The sequence below is a fragment of the Aristolochia californica genome, unplaced genomic scaffold, assembly GCF_029961685.1.
Source record: "Aristolochia californica isolate CCGP_79_NKW_82.1479 unplaced genomic scaffold, dmAriCali1.0.hap1 SCAF_6, whole genome shotgun sequence".
Classification (NCBI taxonomy): Eukaryota; Viridiplantae; Streptophyta; class Magnoliopsida; order Piperales; family Aristolochiaceae; genus Aristolochia; species Aristolochia californica.
The window spans coordinates 2677529-2696501 of NW_027182257.1; the positions used below are offsets into that span (position 1 = coordinate 2677529).

At 39.5% G+C, this 18973-nt stretch overlaps 1 protein-coding gene across 1 annotated transcript; it reads left to right on the forward strand.

The window, feature by feature from the left end:
* The first annotated feature begins 1321 nt into the window (after positions 1-1321).
* On the forward strand, positions 1322-2744 carry LOC137934310 (uncharacterized). Its single transcript, XM_068778596.1, has 4 exons — positions 1322-1363; positions 1637-1775; positions 1859-2085; positions 2166-2744. The coding sequence occupies exons 1-4, from the start codon at positions 1322-1324 to the stop codon at positions 2742-2744; spliced, it is 987 nt and encodes a 328-aa protein (XP_068634697.1).
* Positions 2745-18973: the final 16229 nt, after the last annotated feature.

Below are 18973 nucleotides of genomic sequence, written 5' to 3' on the forward strand. Positions count from 1 at the left end.
ATAAATAGAAATAATCTAACTCTTACCCATTTACTATGGATTTAAAATATATATAAATAAAAAAAATTTACTTTTAAGTCTTACCCATATATTATCCATTTGAAATATTTATAAATAGAAAAAAATTTACTCTTGCGTCTTATCCATATATTATCTATTTAAAATATTTATAAATTAAAAAAATATACAAAAAAGTTGTTTTAGTGTTTAAAAATATAATTTATTTGTATACTTTTTTTTCAGCTTATTTACAAAATAATAAATTATTAAAATATATTATTTAATTAAAAATCTTACAAAACTTTACAATAATTTTAATTTGGCAAAAATTTCATTAACATAAAATCAGAAATTAAACGGTAAATTAAACACCTAAATTCAAATCAACATTATAATTAAATACAATAATTCGATCAATTAACAAAAACCCTAAAAAATCACCCTCCTAAATCGGCTTCTGATATTCAAATTCGGGTTTGGAGGGTGAGTAGGGCTTCGGTTTTGAGAGAAGGGGCGGCGAGAGGATGAATAGAGGGGAACAGAGAAGAAGAACGAGAGATGAGGCTGAGACGAAGAGAGAGCGGTTGAGAGGGGGGCGTCGAGGGTGAGGCTAAGAGATGAGGCTGAGACGAAGAGAGAGCGGTTGAGAGGGGGGTGTCGAGGGCGAGGCCGAGAGGCGGCAGTAAGGGAGCCAGCGGCAACAGGGGAGGCGGCAGCAGGGGAGCAACGAGAGGAGAGCAGCCGAGACGAGAGGCGAGGAGAAAGATCGTGGAAGAGATTAGAATGAAAAATATATGTGAGGGCTGACGTGGCTTGTGCTTACGTGGCCCTAGATGACAGGGCAAAAAGAAAGTAATATATAAAGACGTGGTAAATTACATGGCAGATAATGTGTCAATAATAATGACGTGATAACTTCTGTGTTCATCGCTCTGATGACGGGGAGACGTGTAAGCAGTCAAAGTTTATGTGTCGCTTTGATTGTCCATATATACATTGGACCGGTCAAAGTTCGGTAGTTTTGCAAATAAGTTGAGATCTTCGTTATTTTCATAAATAAGTTGTTTTAAACTGATATTTTGGTAAAATTCCCAACACATGCAAAGCAAGGAGTGCCTAATTTGTTTTTAATTTTCGACCTTCCTGGACGCCAGATTAATCGGTCTGGAATCGAGTGCCTGCAACGTAAAAGAATCACACGATCATGAAGTCTACCGTTTTTAGATATAAATCTGTTGGAAAGCCCTCGATGTTATTAAGGAAGAAGATTGCTGGTTTCTGTGGCTTCTCGTTCTCCCCAGCAACGACATTTGCTGTAGCCATGGTGAAAGCGATTAGAGTCTACGAGCATGGCGGACCCGAGGTATCAGTCTCCGTCTTTCGAATACTGATCTTCTGATCTCTTCGACGGGCTTTTTATATTCAATCCTTGGATAAAAAGTAAACTGATAGCGTCGCACCTCGAGACACTTTTGTTATGGTTGTTTGTATAACTTTCTATCTTGGTTCTCATTAAATTTTCACTCAGCTGGCAAAGATCGTCACCACCCAATACTTGGATATCGCCTGTTTTATTCCATTTTGAAAATTTTACAGACTGTGATCAGGGCGTTTTCTATTTGAACATGACAAGCAGGTCCTGAAGTTTGAAGATGTAGAAGTAGGACAGCCAAAGGAAGGCGAAATCCGACTCAAAATCAAAGCTGTTCGACTCAACTTCTATGATATATATTTCCGCAAGGGAGTAAAAAAAACTGCCTTGCCCTTTATACCAGGTCTGTTCGCAATTCTTTCCAGCAAAAAAGGTTTAATCGGTTTGTTTTCGCACCAAATACCAATTAGTAGATTGGTTTTGTAGGAGTTGAGGCAGCTGGAGTAGTGACTGCAGTAGGGCCTGGATTAACAGGGCTGAAAGTGGGGGATCTAGTTGCTTATAGTGGCGTTACCATGGGTGCTTACGCAGAAGAAATGATACTCCCTGCCACTTCTGTGGTGCTGGTCCCATCCTCTGTATCACCAATTGTTGCCGCTTCAGTTTTGCTCAAGGGTCTGACTGCACAGTTTTTACTCCGCCAATGCTTTAAGGTATCTTCTATGCAGACCTATGAGGATTAAAACATCATGATCTATAACTTCAATTATAATATAGATGTTCGCTGTTGCAGGTTGAAGCTGGGCATACTCTCCTTGTGCATGCGGCAGCCGGAGCACTTGGTTCTCTACTTTGCCAGTGGGCAAATGCCCTTGGTGCAACTGTGATTGGAACTGTGTCAAGTGAGGCCAAAGCAGCTCAAGCCACTGAAGATGGATGCCACCATGTCATAATCTACAAGAAAGAAGATTTTGTTGCTCGTGTCAACGAGATAACATCTGGGAACAGAGTTGATGTGGTCTATGACTCTGTTGGGAAGGATACATTTGAGGGATCATTGGCTTGCTTGAAGATTCGGGGATGGATGATCAGCTTCGGGCAGTCGTCAGGAGCACCAGACCCAGTCCCACTGTCAATCCTTGCAGAAAAAAGTTTGTTCTTGACAAGACCTACGTACCCTCAGTACATTACAACTCAAGACAAGCTACTTGAATGCGCCGGAGAAGTGTTTGCTAATGTTAAAGCGGGTGTGCTAAAGGTTCGTGTTAACCACACTTACCCTCTGTCGCAAGCAGCTCAAGCCCATGCAGACCTTGAGAATCGCCAAACTGCAGGGTCGATTGTTTTGATTCCAGACTTCAGTATTTGCTAATATATATCTATACACATTTTAAATAGCATTGAATTTGTTACTGGATTTTCTGGGGGGGGGGGGGGGGGGAGATGTGAGCGGAGGGGTGAACGGTGGCAGGCAGCAGCGGAGTCGACTGATTTCTGTGGTAAATCGGCGACGAGAGAAGAGAGAAAGAAGAGCGGGGAACTCTGGACGGTCGGCATTGTGACCGTCTGGGATACCGGCGGTGGCGACGTGCGGCGGTGACGAGAAAAATATCGAGAAGAAAATACCAGTCTCGCGGTAGCAGCATTCGGTGGCATGCGGAGGCGAGCGACGGCGAGTGGCAGCGGCTTGCGGCGCCGTCGAGGGAGTTGACAGTAGAGCGGACGGCGGCGGCAGCGGGGTGACGGCGATGAGGATGTCAGGCGAAACAATGGTGGAAGTTTTTTATTTTTTCAAAAATACCTCCAGCGAGATTGCACGGAGCTACGAAGGCTAATTCCGATAAGGATTTCTAGCGACGACAGATTGATTCTGATTAATCGATCGGAAACTCTGATACTATATAGAATATAGGAATGAAGAACAATATTACCGTGATTATTATTGATCAGGTATAAACTATTTATAGAATTACACAGAGAGATTGTAGGAGATTAGGACTTTACAATCTGAGTGTATCTCTAATTCAAACACTAGTTATCTTTATCTCAATCATTATCTTTATATTTATCACTATGTTTATCTCTATCTCTATCAGCAAGCACTCGATTCCATACCGACTAATCTGGCGCCCAGGAAGGTCAAAAATTAAAAACAAATTAGGCACTCCTTGCTTTGCATGTAATTTTATTCTCTATTTATAAACCTAGATTATTTTATTCTCTTATACCCAACAACCAGTAATAAACCAGGAAAAAACGAGGAGGGCAATGGAGCACTCTCTTTCAGCTGTCTCTCTCACTTCGGAAAGAGAACAGAAAAAGAGGAGAGGCCCCTCCACTCCTTCCATTACCAATGGGAAAGTTGGCATTTTCCCTCCTTCCGTCGTCATTACCTCTTGTCTCTTTTCTAGTCCAAGATGGGTTGCTATTCCACTTATTGATGACAAAAGGAAGGGAGCAGCACTTCCTCCTTTGTGCGAAGTCATGCACAAAGATAGGAGGAAGAGCGTTTGCCTTTTTATTTGTTGGTACTGATTTCAACTTTCAAGTGTTTCCCATTTCTTCTTAAAACGCGGTTGGCTCCTGCTCCCCAGCTGCAATTAAAGAAGACCAGAGTGGATAGAATCCAACAAAAGCATGAAGCTCGTGGAACACCCCGCATCTAACGGGAAACAAAGCCTGAAAAATTTCTTTATGGCGCTATCTCTCACGTTGGTCAAAGCCAGGCTACCCTACATCTCTGGCATCTTATACAGAATCGGGCATTTAAATCAGATTGTTTACATTTCGAATGCAGGGGAAGAAGAAGAAATTGTTGTCACTGGTTTTGTTTTTTACGTCTTGGGCTTTTAAAGAAAGACAAGAGATGATAGCAAATGACATTTTTTAGGAGGATTTCTGATAGGATTTGACAGGTCCAAAGGAGTTGTAGACAATTGTTCTATTAATGATGTTTGTATATCATTACTTAGGAAACAACTTTCTCACTCACTTTTACTTGATGGAGAGTTTTTACATTTTTTATGTGCGGCCCATATTTTAAACAAAGTTGTTCAACAAATCCCTCGACAAATAAAAAAACAATATATAAATTTTAAGATATCGGGTTGTGTATGGAACTGCAAGCCCTTAGAGAGTTGAGAAGTTTGAAGGAATGACTTTTCGAAGAAGATAATTTTGGATTGTAAAACCCAATAAAACTCTACCTATATGATGCTTCAAGTGGCTTTAAAATTTAAAGCTTTATTTGTATGTTTGAAACAACATGAAAGTTTGAACATGGAATTGCTAACTAAAGAAGAGTGGAAAATGGAAAAAAAATATGTTCTAGATTGGAGGTGTTTAGTAAGGTAATCGAGTTATTATCAACTACTAAATACCCCAACTTCTGTGAACATTGTGTTTTTGGGAAACAGAATCGTCTTAAATTCAGTACGGCAATCCACAGAACCAAGGGTATAGTGGATTACATTCATTCTGACTTGTGGGGTCCCTCTTGTGTTCCTTCAAAGGGTGGTGATCGATACTTCATTAGCTTCATTGATGACTACTCCACGAAGGTTTGGATTTATCCATTGAAGTCAAAGGATGAAGCGTTTGTTACTTTCAAGCAGTTTAAGGCCATGATTGAGAATCAAACTGGAAAGAAGATCAAGCGTCTGAGGACTGATAATGGTTTGGAGTTCTGTTCAGGGGAGTTTAATGATTTCTGCAAGAATGTGGGAATTGCTCAGCATCGCACAGTGAGGAAGACTTCTCAGCAAAATGGTGTCGCAGAACGCATGAATAGGACACTCTTGGAGAGGGCTAGGTGTATGCTCTCTAATGCGAGTTTGGGGAAAGATTTTTGGGCTGAGGCAGTTTCCACAGTGTGTTACTTGGTGAATCGGTCTCCATCGACTGCTATTGAGTGTAAGACTCCTGTTGCGGTATGGTTTGGATCTCTTGCAGATTATTCTAGTTTGAAAATTTTTGGTTGTCCAGCTTATGCTCATGTTAATGAAAGCAAATTAGAACCTCGTGCTAAGAAATGTATATTTCTGGGTTATGCATCTGGGGTGAAAGGGTATAGATTATGGTGTACTGATCCCAAGTCACCTAAGTTTCTTATTAGTAGAGATGTTACTTTTGATGAAACTTATATGCTTCACCCAAGAAAGGAGTCTGATGATGCAGTTAGAAATCATGATGTCAGTGAACAGGTGGAGCTAGAATGTGACACTTCTGGGAGAGACATAGAAAACACTTCAGTTCAGTCTATTGAGGAAAGGGTGCAAGATTCTAGTGAGGTAGAAGATGCATCAAAAGAGCAACAGTACAGTTTAGCTCGAGATCGAGAGAGGAGGCAGATAAGGCCACTTCAAAAGTACGGCTATGCAGACATAGTTGCTTATGCATTGACTGTGGCATAGACCGTTCAGTTTCAAGAGCCCTCTAACTACTGTGAAGCTGTCACGGGTAGTGATTCTGAAAAATGGACTATTGATATGCATGTGGAGATGGAATCTCTCCAAAAGAACCAAACTTGGGAGCTTGTGAAACCACCATAGGGCAAGAAGATTGTTGGCTGCAAATGGGTCTTCAAGAGAAAGGAAGGAACTCCAGGTGATGACGATGCTAGATACAAGGCATGTTTAGTGGCAAAGGGCTATAGTCAGAGAGATAGTGTAGATTTCACTGAGGTCTTCTCACCTGTTGTGAAACATAGCTTTATTCGCGTGTTGCTTACTATGGTTGCTATGTTTGACTTAGAGTTAGAGCAACTTGATGTCAAGACAACTTTTCTACATGGTAAGCTTGAAGAGCTGATTTATATGCATCAACCAGAGGGGTTTTCTATTTTGGGAAAGGCGGACTATGTTTGTTTGCTTTAAAAATCTTTGTATGGGCTGAAACAATCACCTAGACGGTGGTATAAGTGGTTCAACATATTTATGGTGGACCATGGTTATTCGAGAAGTGAACATGACAGTTGTGTTTATTTCAGGGAGCTCGCAGATAGTTCATTTGTGTATTTGTTATTGTATGTTGATGACATGCTTATTGCAGCAAAAAATATGTCTGTGGTCAACAAGTTGATTTGGGTGCAGCAAAGAAATTATTGGGCATGGAGATTCGCAGGGAGAGAAAGGCAAACAAGTTGTACCTGTCACAAAAGAGTTATATTGAGAAGGTACTTGAGCGTTTTGGGATGCAGGATGCTAAACTTGTGAGCACTCATCTTGCTGCTCATTTCAGACTTTCAGCAAAGTTATCACCGCAGACCGAGGAAGAGGTGGAGCACATGTCTCATGTTCCCTATGCTAGTGCAGTTGGGAGCCTTATGTATGTCATGGTTTGCACTCGTCCAGATATTTCACATGCGGTTAGTGTTGTGAGTAAATATATGGCACATCCTGGAAAGGGACACTGGCAGGCTGTGAAATAGATATTTCTATATCTGAAGCTACTACTAGTACTTGGTTGGTATTTGGAGGTTGCAGAGATACTGGTGTTGTTGGCTATGTTGATTCTGATTATGCTGGCGATCATGATAAGAGGAGATCTTTGACAGGTTATGTTTTCACTCTCTCGAGTTGTGTTGTGAGTTGGAAGACAACATTACAAACTACAGTTGCCTTATCCACTACAGAGGTTGAGTACATGGCTGTGATTGAGGCAGTGAAAGAAGCTATCTGGTTGAGAGGTTTACTTGGTGAGCTTGGTTTGCCACAAGGTGCTACTGTTGTTCAATGTGATAGTCAGAGTGCTATACATTTGACTAAAAATCAGATGTATCATGAGAGAACTAAGCACATTGATGTTTGATATCATTTTGTGAGAGATATTGTCTCTTAGGGCCATATTGAAGTAAAGAAGATTGGTACCGTAGAAAATGCAATAGATATGATGACCAAACCAATTCCTACACTCTCGTTCAAGCACTGCTTGGACTTGATTGGTGTTCACAGTATCTGAAGAGGATGCCCTAAGGGGCAAGGTGGAGATGGCGATAGACAGTTTTATATTTTTAGAGAAGATTAATTGAATTCAAGCCAAGGTGGACATTTGTTAAGTGGGTGTCTTGAACCCGATTACCCGTTTCAGATCCACGTTATGACCTGACAGATGACTTAATCGGGAGCTTTCTATTCGGGACTCTCAGTTCGGAACATTCAGACATTTTTGGGGCTTCTTTGGAAGTAAGTGTTTCGTCGATTTGGGAGAAATTGATTTTCGATTTGTATATGCTTGGAGCCGCAAAGTTTCTCTTCCATTTAGTGGAATCGTCGTCTCCTCCCGTAGATGTAGGTTGTTGCCAAACCACGTAAACCCTGAGCCTCCTCTTTTGTTTGAGATTGATTCATGTTTCTGCATATTTCGTTTTCTCATTTGTTTATATACTTCGTAGTTTGATAATCTCGAAATCTATGCTCGGTTTGTACCTTTAGATCTAACACGGTCCCACCACACCTGCTGGCCCTTTCTTAGTTTTTACCAATTTTCTTGCCCTCAATAGCCCCAAAAGTTTTATGACAATTATGATATTTCACCATTCTGCGATACCATCAAATTTGAATGGTAACTAATTGTTCATCAAATACCATTAGTCTTATCCATGCAGAATTCTGCAAAGCAACTCAACTGCTGCTAGTTACAGCATTAAGATCAAATTCAAATGAATCATGTTCAGGATATTGCATCTTATTCAGATCATTAAGATAGTAAGTCAAATCACCTCAAACAAGATAAGGCCGTGCAATTAAAAAGTTCAATATTTTCCAAATTTCAAAGCATATTTCTTCCCGTTAAATTATTTCCTCTACTGGAATCAGATCGAATATCTTAGTTCCACCTGCAAAGGAAAATAAAGCTAAATTTTTTTACAAAATAAGTGAAAAAGGATTCACCCTTTCCTTATTGACATCCGTAAAATCCCATGGAATGTCTAGATTGTAATCGGGCATGTCAATGTTGTGCAATTCATCCAATTTTAGAAACAAGACGAGCTGACAATCAAAATGAACTCAAAAAAAGATCAATAAAAAGAAAGAGAATTAAGAGTAAGAAAAAAGCTAAAGCTCCCATAATTTAGTGTGGTGCAAGAAGAAAAAGATTTGACTTGTAACACGAAAGAGAAAAATAAGACAACAACAGAGACAGAGAGGAAGGAAGAGGCAATGTTAACGAACCTAAGATGAGGTGAACAATTGACCGATCTCAATGAGGCATTTGCTAAGGCGACCTACGACTGGAGAGAACATCATCACTAGTGCCTTGAGAAAAAAAGGGTGTAGAGAGCGCAAAAGGGGCTTGGGAATGTGCCGGCCTCGAGAATGAAGTGGCCACTGGAAATTGGAAAATTGGAAAAAGAATGGAGGAGATGGAGACTATGTCACTGAGTTTTTTTGTTTGGAGTCTGGAGTTTCAAAAGAGTTCGAAGTCAAAACGAAAACGAACTCGAATAGGGACAGGTAGAGAAAGAGAGAATAAAGTCTAATTGGAATCATAATTGGAAAGATCAGCTTACATCTGGTCTATTTTGTGTAACACCTAAGTTGACTAGAGCTTGAAGACGATGAAGAGCAAAGACAAACATGGCTTGTCCTAGTCTCTTGACGAACACCCTTGCTTCGCTGAATACCTGCCAGAAAAGTCGAATGTGTTAGGAAATTCACATTTCCTATTCTAATTTGGGTAACATATTTATTATGAAATTATATTTTCTATTATTAATGGAATGGGCTGAAATTAAGTGATCTAATTTTGTTAAACCCATTAAGGAATGAGCCATGGATATGGGCCAATTGACTAGATACCATAGGGAATTATGGGAACCCTATATAAAGAGACACAATATAGTTATAGTCCCCAATATACTAAATCACACACAGTTTCCCTTCTCCCCATCCGAAAGAGAGACGAAGGTCCCATTGAGGAATAAGGCGATTTAGTTGAGGAAGATCGCATCCGTTCTTATCGTTCGTCATAGTAAATTCCGCATCAGAAAATGAAATTTACGGAATTGATCCAAGTATATTTTTAATCCTAATATTCTAACATGTTTTAAATTCTAGATTAGAATTTACTATTACGGATCTAACAAGTGGTATCAGAGCAGTTCTGTTAGATTATTAGGATTTCTAGATTAATTCGTGGAGTGCAGAAAAAAAAAATTTCCCCACAGAATTCCTATTTTGGGTTGTGAGTTCGTCGGCGTCGTCGTCGGGTGGAGGATGGCACTGCAGCGTCCGCTGGGACACGCTGCAATGACTCTGATTGTCGGCCACCGGTGGAGACCACCCCCACCATCTCTCTGCGCGTCGCGGAGAGGGCAACAGAACACCCCCCCCCTCTGCGCGTGAGCAGAGAAGGTGACAGAACACCCCCCCTCCGCGCGTGAGCAGAGAAGGCGACAGAACACCCCCTCCGCGCGTGAGCAGAGAGGGCGACGACAACACCGCCCCCCCCCCCCCCCCCCCCCTCTTCTTTGCGCATGAGAAAAGAGGGCGACAAAATAAAGTCATAGAGCCCGTTGATGAAGCGACTTCCGACGGGAAAAGGGGGAGGCGACGGAGGAAACATGTCGTCGGACGGAATCCGAACAGTGATTGGCAGGCCAGAGCCTTCGGGCGAACGCCAACGCCGCCAACTGAGAGTCCGGCATTGCAGCGCCCATCGGAAATAATGGGTGACAGTAGTGCCCGTCGGGAGCGTTGTTGTGGCCCTTCGGCGGCAGAATCGCCTGTTGGGAGGGTTGTCATCGCCGTTGGGCGATAGCAGCGCCCGTTGACTCCACCAGGCGCACTGCCATATCCGTTGGGCAACCGTTGTGAGAGTGCGTCCGTTGGGCAACCGTTGTGCCTGTTCAAAGCAACAGGCGCGCTGCTATGTCCGTTGGACAAACAGCAGCGCCGCCTTAAAAAAAAATTATTCTCGGGGTTTGTCAAATTTACATAACGAGATTGACTCGGGTGAGTCAACTCGAACCGGTTGCGACAGATCGGGTCGACTCTAGCTAAGTTGGCTCGACTGAGCTAACTTTTGCGTTTGGCGTATATGTCGAATAAGGCTGCTCATATTTGTTTGTTACATCTGACTAAATGTTTTATTTATTTATATTACATTAAAAAACATTTATTGCAGGTCCAAGGAAATAAAGGCCAACGCCGCAGCGCCAATGGAGGCGGTGCCACAATGTTGGGCAACTGAATAAAAAAAAAATTATTTTGTTCAGTTGGTCTAGTATTTTCAATCAAATTGTTTGAAGCTACATGTTGCCAAAGTAACCTTTGTAGTGTAAAATAATTTGACTAGAAATACATAGATGTTTGTACGGAGCTATTTATGCAAATTGTGCTCGGCCCAAAGGAAGACACAATTTGGCCAAATCAACAACGTACCTATGATGATAAATGCGGGACGATTATAAAGACTTTTCATGTGAACAATAGTCGGTCCAAAGAAAGGCTATTGTTTGACAGAACTGATTGTCAGTATTTGATCATTGCACTGAGAGTACCACTTACAATTAATTTCTCTGTCCAAAGACTATGAATTAATGTTGTACTAGGTATCTTGAGATGGATCCCCAATTTGGATTTTATTTTGTACTTGTCTATTTTTCTTTATATGACATGGTAGTTAATGTGAGTATGTTTGTTTATTTTGTTCTGGATCCAATTTTTGTTGCTACTGCTTCAAATGTTACTGCTCAAATAAGCAACATTCCAATGTTAAGCGGGACGAATTTTAAGGCCTGGAAAGATACCATGGAAATTGTCCTTGGTTGTATGGATTTAGATCTTGCACTTCGGGCAGAGCCACCCATTTCTACTCCTGATAACCTCAATGAGGTTAAAATTGAGAAGTGGAAGCGCTCTAACTGTATGAGTTTGATGATCATGAAATGCTACATTCCGGAGGCGTTTCGAGGCTCTATGACAGAGAGCGAGAGCGCCAAGAAGTTCCTAGAAAAAATTGAACAATATTTTGCCAAGAATGAAAAATCAGAGGCGAGTAGCCTTTTGGCTAAACTCGTTTCGATGAAGTATAAAGGCAAAGGGAACATAAGAGAGTACATTATGGAAATGTCTCATCTCACATCAAAACTCAAGTCACTTAAGTTAGAGCTGTCTGAGGACTTGCTCGTGCACTTGGTTCTGATCTCTCTTCCTGCACACTTTGGCCAATTCAAAGTGAGTTATAACACTCAGAAGGACAAATAGTCCATAAATGAGCTTATATCTCACTGTGTGCAAGAGGAAGAGAGGCAACAACGAGATTTTTACAAGAAGAAGAAGAGAGGTAAGGATACTGCGGTAGGTTCTTCTCAGACTAAGAAACAGAAGAAGCAAGCTGAGGAGTTTACGTGCTTCTTCTACAAGAAGTCGGGACATATGAAGAAGGATTGTCCCAAGTATGCCGCCTGGCGTGTAAAGAAGGGTATGCCTCTAACTTTAGTTTGTTTTGAAGTTAATTTAGCTTTTGTACCTAAAGACACTTTGTGGGTGGATTCTGGTGCTACCACTCACATTAGTATGTCTTTGCAGGGTTGCCTGTGGAGCCGACCGCCAAGTGATGCTGAAAAATTCACCTTTGTGGGCGATGGCAATAAAGTTGCAGTAGAGGCTATAGGAACTTTTAGATTACAATTAAGCACTGGATTTTATTTGGATTTATTTGAGATATTTGTTGCACCGTCTTTCAAACGGAATTTAATTTCTATTTCCATTTTGGACAAATCAGGTTTTTCTTGTTCTTTTGGAAATAATAAAGTTAGTCTCTACCAAAATTCAAATGTTGTTAGTTCCGGTCCCTTAATTGATAATCTATATATGCTTGATGTTGTTAGTTCCTATAGAGAAATATTGCAAATTAGTTCACGTAGTACGAAGCAAAAATTAAGTGAGAATTCCACCACATTATGGCACAAACATTTAGGACATATCTCTCAACAGAGAATTCAAAGGCTTGTGTCAGATTGAAATTCTTGAACCCCTAGATACTACAAACTTCCAAGTTTGTGTTGAGTGCATCAAGGGGAAACAAACAAATGTTAGAAAATTAGGTGCCGAAAGAACTAAAGATGTCTTAGAACTTATACATATAGATATTTGTGGTCCATTTCCTACAGCTTCATGGAATGACCAACAATACTTCATTACGTTCATAGACGATTAATCTAGATTCGATTACCTATATTTAATACATGAGAAGTCACAATCACTGGACGTCTTCAAGTCTTTCAAAGCTGAAGTTGAACTTCAACTTGGAAAGAAAATCAAGGTTGTCAAATCCGACCGTGGTGGTGAATACTATGGACGGTATGATGGATCAGGAGAACAACGTCCAGGACCCTTCATGATTTTCCTCAAAGAGTGTGGAATTGTTCCGCAATACACCATGTCGGGCAAACCTAGGATGAACGATGTTGCAGAGCGACGAAACCGAACTCTTAAGGATATGGTAAGGACTATGACCAGTCATTCTTCTTTGCCAGAGTGACTTTGGGGAGAAGCTCTCAAAACCGCAGTGTACATCCTTAACAGGGTACCAAGCAAAATAGTTGCCCAAACCCCCTATGAACTTTGGACAGGCAAGAAGCCTAGCATTAGGCACTTAAACATTTGGGGTTGTCCAGCTGAAGCGCGGCCTTATAGGCTACATGAAAGAAAACTGGACTCAAGGACGGTTAGCTGTTATTTCGTTGGTTACGCTGAAATCTCTCGGGGTTATAAGTTTTACGATCCCACATCACGATCCTTCTTTGAAACTGGAAAAGTGAGATTCCTTGAGGATATTGAGTTTGGAGGGGAAGAAAACATAAGGAATGTTGTCTTTGAAGAAGAATCTGTTATTGATAGTGATCAGGTCTTCATACCTATTGTTGTTCAAGACACAGTTCAGGCATTAGAGGACAATGTTAAGGCTCCTATTCCTGACATTGTTCCAGATCAAGACAACAATGAGATTCTTCCTCTTGCACTTCCTTTAGTACGAACTCAACCACCTCAAGAAGTGCCATTAAGGACATCCACTAGGGAGAGGAGAAATGTGATTCCAGATGATTATATCATATTTCACCAAGAACATGAGGATGACGTCGGATAGACAGAAGATGACCCGATTAACTTATGTCAAGCCTTGCACAGTTCTAACTCTCAAAAGTGAATTGACGCCATGAAGGATTAGATAAAGTCTATGAATGACAATGATGTTTGGGATCTCATCGAGTTGCCTAAAGGTAAGAAGCCCATTGGTTGTAAGTGGATATTTAAAACCAAGAGGGATTCAAAGGGCAATGTCGAGAGATAGGGGTGGCTTCAAACCGAGCCGGCTCAGTTCGATTCGTCATTTATCGAGCTCGAGCCGAGCTCGAGCACCGAAATCGGCTCGTTTACCTTAACGAGCCGAGCTCGAGCGAAGCTAGGTCCGGTTCGTCGGCTCGCGAGCCGGCTCGAAGTGAGTCGGATTGGTATGGATCGGTAACGGGATCGCGAGCGAGGGGGGAAAATTTTTTTCCTCTTCCCTCGTCACCGCCGACCCCTCCCATCGGTTGTTGTCACCGCCTCTACCGCCGTCGGAGCTGTTCGCCAGCCATCTATACCGTCGTCGCAGCTGCTCGTCGGCCGCCTCTGTGGCCGTCCGTTCGATTTCTTCCTCTCCTCGTCGTCGCCTCTGTTTCCGTCACCGCCGCTTCCGTCGCCGCCTACTCCGTCGTGGCCGTCATCCCCGATGATAGGTCCTCCCCGGCGCCGTAACCCCCTTCCCTCCGCGTCGTCTCGGCGAAAAACCAGAATAGGGGAGAAATAATCTCCCCCCTCCCTCGCGAGAAGATGATCTCGCACGTGCGATTTCGCACGTGCGAGATCATAAAATAAAAAAATAAAAAAAACTTTTTCCTCTGGAAAAAATTAAAAATAAATTTTATAGAAATAATTTTCTATAAACTATTAGTGTCTCATGTTTTTTTAAACATTTTTCTAATTGAAATTTTTTATTAAAAATCATATAATTTTCTAAGTAAGATTTTTCGTACCAAGATGGGGTAGAAAACTGTATAGAAAATTTTTGAATAAGTATTTAACAGTTGATGCTGTAATACTTTTAGGATGAAGCAATTTTCATTGCAAATTTGTGTTTGATATTTTATTTAATTAAAAATTTATCGATAAGTATAATAATATATTAGATTGATTATTAATTTTTTTTATTTCCCTAGAAGAGACAATAAAAGGTCCATTTAACTTTCCTAAGAAAATTTTAAAATATTTCCTGTAATTTTCTAATAAGTCACTAATAGTAATAAGATTTTATTTAAAGGTTTTTTTGGGAATATGTATCATAGGAAAAATATTTTTAGTTTTTCCTAGAATATAAATTTTTATCTAGGGGCACTAAGGAGGCCATAATAAATTATGGCCATATTCAAAAATTACAAAATAAGCTAGACAACAATTGGAGTAAAAAATATTAATATTGGTGCATTTTAATCCATTATTGAAATTCAATCCTGAACCTCCTCTATCATTATATTTTTTAAAAATGTATGCATAATTTTATATATAATTTATTCAAAGCCACCCCTACGTGCGAGATCATAAACAAGGGAAAAAAAAACTTTTTGTCCCTTCCTCATGGCTCTTAAATAAATTGAAAAGATATTTTAGTAGAAATACGTTTCTAGAGACTATTAGTGGTTTTTTCAATAAATGTTGAAAAGAAATTTTTAATAGAAATATAGGGACCATTAGTGCCTCATGTTTTTTCAAAATATTTTTCTACTTATAAATTCTTTTTAAAAAATCATATAATTTTATAAGTAAGATTTTCTTGCCAAGATGGGTTAGAAAACCATATAGAAAAATTTTGAATAAGTATTTGATAGTTGATGATATAATACTTTGAGCATGAGGCAATTTTCATAGCAATTTTGTGTTTGACATTTGATGTGATTAAAAATGTATCGATAAGTATAATAATATATTAGATTAATTATTAATTTTTATTTATTTCCTTAGAAAAGGCAATAAGAGGTCCATTTAACTTTCCTAAGAAAAATTTAAAATATTTCTTGTAATTTTCTAGTAAGTCTGTAATAGTAATAGGATTTTATTTAAAGGCTTTATAGTTTTTATTTGGGTGATTGTAAATTGATAGTGATATTTTATTTAATTTTGTTATGTTTGATTATTGTATGGAGTTTATTTATAATGTTATGCAGTGTATGAAGTGTTTAGATTATTTTATGGAGTGTATAAACAATTTCATGAAGTGTTTATGGAATGTATAGACAATTTTATGGAGTGTTTATGCAGGTATTATGTATATTGATTATGCCCAATTTTAAGTAGAGGTCATGCCGAATTTTATACAAGTATTATATATATAGATTATGATCAATTTTAAGTAGAGGTTATACCCAATCTTATACACATATTATATATATAAGTTATGCCCAATTTTATGTAGAGGTCATGCCCAATTTTATGTAAAATGTATGCATAATTTTATATACATTTTATTCGATATATATTTTTTGAAAAGTTTTAAATGTATGTTGAGGCTCGAGCTCGACTCGAAGCTCGGGTCGAACTCGTTGGGCTCGAGCTCAATAACAATTTTAGGCTCGAGACAAGGCTCGGCTCGAAGCTCGATTCGAAATATTTAAATCAAGCTCGGGCTCGGCTAGTCGCTAAAGGCTTTACTCAAAGGGAAGGCATAGACTATAAAGAGACTTTCTCTCCGGTATCTTCGAAAAACTCTTTTAGAACAATAATGGCACTAGTGGCTCATTTAGATCTAGAACTACATCAGATGAATGTTAAAACTGCATTTCTCAATGGAGACATTGATGAGACGATTTATATGACACAACCAGAAAACTTTGTGTCTGATGATCCAAAGTCTATGGTCTGTAAATTGAAGAAATCCATCTATGGTCTCAAATAGGCTTCCCGTCAATGGTATCACAAATTCCATCAAGTCATAACCTCATACAGTTTTGAGGCGAATGTTATTGATGGCTGTGTATATCATAAGTTCAGTGGGAGTAAATACATCTTCCTAATATTATATGTCGATGATATTCTACTCGCTAGTAGCGATATAGGCTTACTGCACGAAACCAAGAAATTTGTGACGAAGAAATTCGAGATGAAAGATCTTGGTGATGCCTTTTTTGTATTAGGTATACAGATACTTAGAGATCATTCTCAAGGTATCCTTAGGTTGTCACAAAAGAGCTATATTGATAAGGTGTTCAGTAGATTCGATATGAAAGATAGTAAACCAGTAGACACACCCGTCGCTAAAGGAGACAAGTTTAGTCTCAAACAGTGCCCTAAAAATGATCTTAAAAGAACAGAGATACAAAAAATTCCCTATGCATCAGTAGTAGGGAATTTAATGTACGCTCAAGTTTGTACTCGTCCCGACATAGCATTTATAGTAGGAATTCTAGGCAGGTATTTGACTAATCCGGGTATGCAACATTAGAAGGCAGCCAAACGCGTGATGCATTATTCGAGGAGAACAAAAGACTACATGCTTACTTATCGGAGGTCAGACAATTTAGAGATCATTGGGTTCTTTGACTCCGACTTTGCCGAATGCCAAGATAGCAGACGCTCCACATCAGGCTACATCTTTATGTTTGGTGAAGGAGCTATGTCATGGAAGTCTGCTAAGCAGACTCTCATACCTTCTTTAACCATGGTTGCGGAGTTCATTACTTGTTTTGAGGCATCCAACCACGGAATATGGTTGCGAAACTTTGTCACTGGGCTACGAGTGGTAGATAGCATTGACAGGCCATTAAAGATTTACTGTGACAATAACTCGACGGTACTTTATTCCAACAACAACAGGAGCTCGACGAAGTCAAAGTTTATTGACACCAAGTTTCTAGTTGTTAAGGAGAGAGTTCAGAATAAGCAGATTTCTATAGAACATATAGGGACGGACTCTATACTAGCAAACCCATTAACCAATGGTTTACCGCCTAAGGTCTTTCATGAGCACACTGCTCATATGGGCGTTATTTCTAAGGATACCTTGGTTTAGTGGGAGTCATTTTTGTACTACATGTTTGCTTTAGACATTGCGTTATTTGATTTTTTTAATAAAATTGATTGCTTATTATTTTATTTATGAACTTGCTTGTGTTTTTCTATGTGCTATGTTGACATTGCATTAAGGACTATGGAAAGATCTCACTAAAGACTAAAGAAGGACCAGTTGGAAATAGGCATGTTTGAGATCACATTGCATGTAATTTTCATGCTACATCCATATTTGATCTATGTCATTGAGTGTATTAGTATAGTGATCATCGTGGTTTAATCACGAATGTAATGTGATGAAAGTCGCGGTGGTTCCATTATTAATATATACGATGGTTCCATTATTAATTGTATACAAATGCACGCCTAAAGAATTGTGATATAATTGTTTCAGGAATGATATGTAACCCAAGTGGGAGATTCTTAGGAAATTCACATTTCCTATTCTAATTTTTGTAACATATTTATTATGCATTTATATTTTCTATTATTAATGGAATGGGCTGAAATTAAGTGATCTAATTTTGTTAAGCCCATTAAGGAATGGGTCATGGATATGGGCCAATTAAGTATATACCATAGGGAATTATGGGAACCCTATATAAAGAGACACAACATGGTTATGGTCCCCAATATACTAAATCACACATAATTTCCCTTCTCCCCATTCGGAAGAAAGACGAAGGTCCCATTGATGAATAAGGCGATTTAGTTGAGGAAAACCACATCCGTTCTTATCATTCGTCACAGTAAATTCCGCATCAGAAGACGAAATTCACGGAATAGATCCGGGTATGTTTTTAATCACAATATTCTAACATGTTCTAAATTCTGGATTAGAATTTACTATTACGGATCTAACAGAATGCCCTTATTCCCTCTAATGCCCACTGGTCAGCTCACGAGTTCACTAACCGAATTGCTGCTCGTTTGAGCTCGGCTTGTTTACTTAAACAAACCCGACTCCAATCTCGAATTCGATCCGAAATCAAAATTTTTTGAATCATACCGAGCCGGATCAAATCCGAACTCGAGCTATTTGCGAATCAGCTCGGTTTGATGCCACCCTTACAAGCAACCAAAGGTAGGCCTGTATTGGGTTGGATTGGGTCAAACCCCTCGAGTCTAATCCTATATATCCAGAAAATCTCTTAACTGATTGGATTCAGATTCATATCCTTTTTTTATATAAAAATGAACCCAATCGGAAAGCAAAGCAGGGAGAGTCTTGCATTGTTTAAAAATCACATGGGAAGCCTTATTTGTTCCTGGTTGCTGGGTACAAGAGAATAAAATAATACTATTTCCATAATAGAAAGTAAAATCACATGCAAAGCAAGGAGTGCCTAACTTCCCTTCTCGGCTGCGTGCAACATAAACAAATCACTTAAAAAAAATCACATGATCATAAAATAGTATACCGTTTTTAGATCAAATCTTTTGGGATGCCCTCGGTGTTAATCAGGAAGAAGATTGTTGGTTTTCGTAGCTTCTCGTTCTCCCCAGCAAGGACATTTGCAGTAGCCATGGTGAAAGCGATTAGAGCCAACGACCA

What these genes read in the sequence shown, in the direction of transcription:
- LOC137934310 (XM_068778596.1), top strand. Translation starts at nt 1,322, where the DNA reads ATGGTGAAAGCGATTAGAGTCTACGAGCATGGCGGACCCGAG. An exon ending in ACGAGCATGGCGGACCCGAG is followed by an intron (nt 1,364 to 1,636) that starts GTATCAGTCTCC and finishes CATGACAAGCAG; the next exon opens with GTCCTGAAGTTTGAAGATGT. An exon ending in TACTCCGCCAATGCTTTAAG is followed by an intron (nt 2,086 to 2,165) that starts GTATCTTCTATG and finishes TCGCTGTTGCAG; the next exon opens with GTTGAAGCTGGGCATACTCT.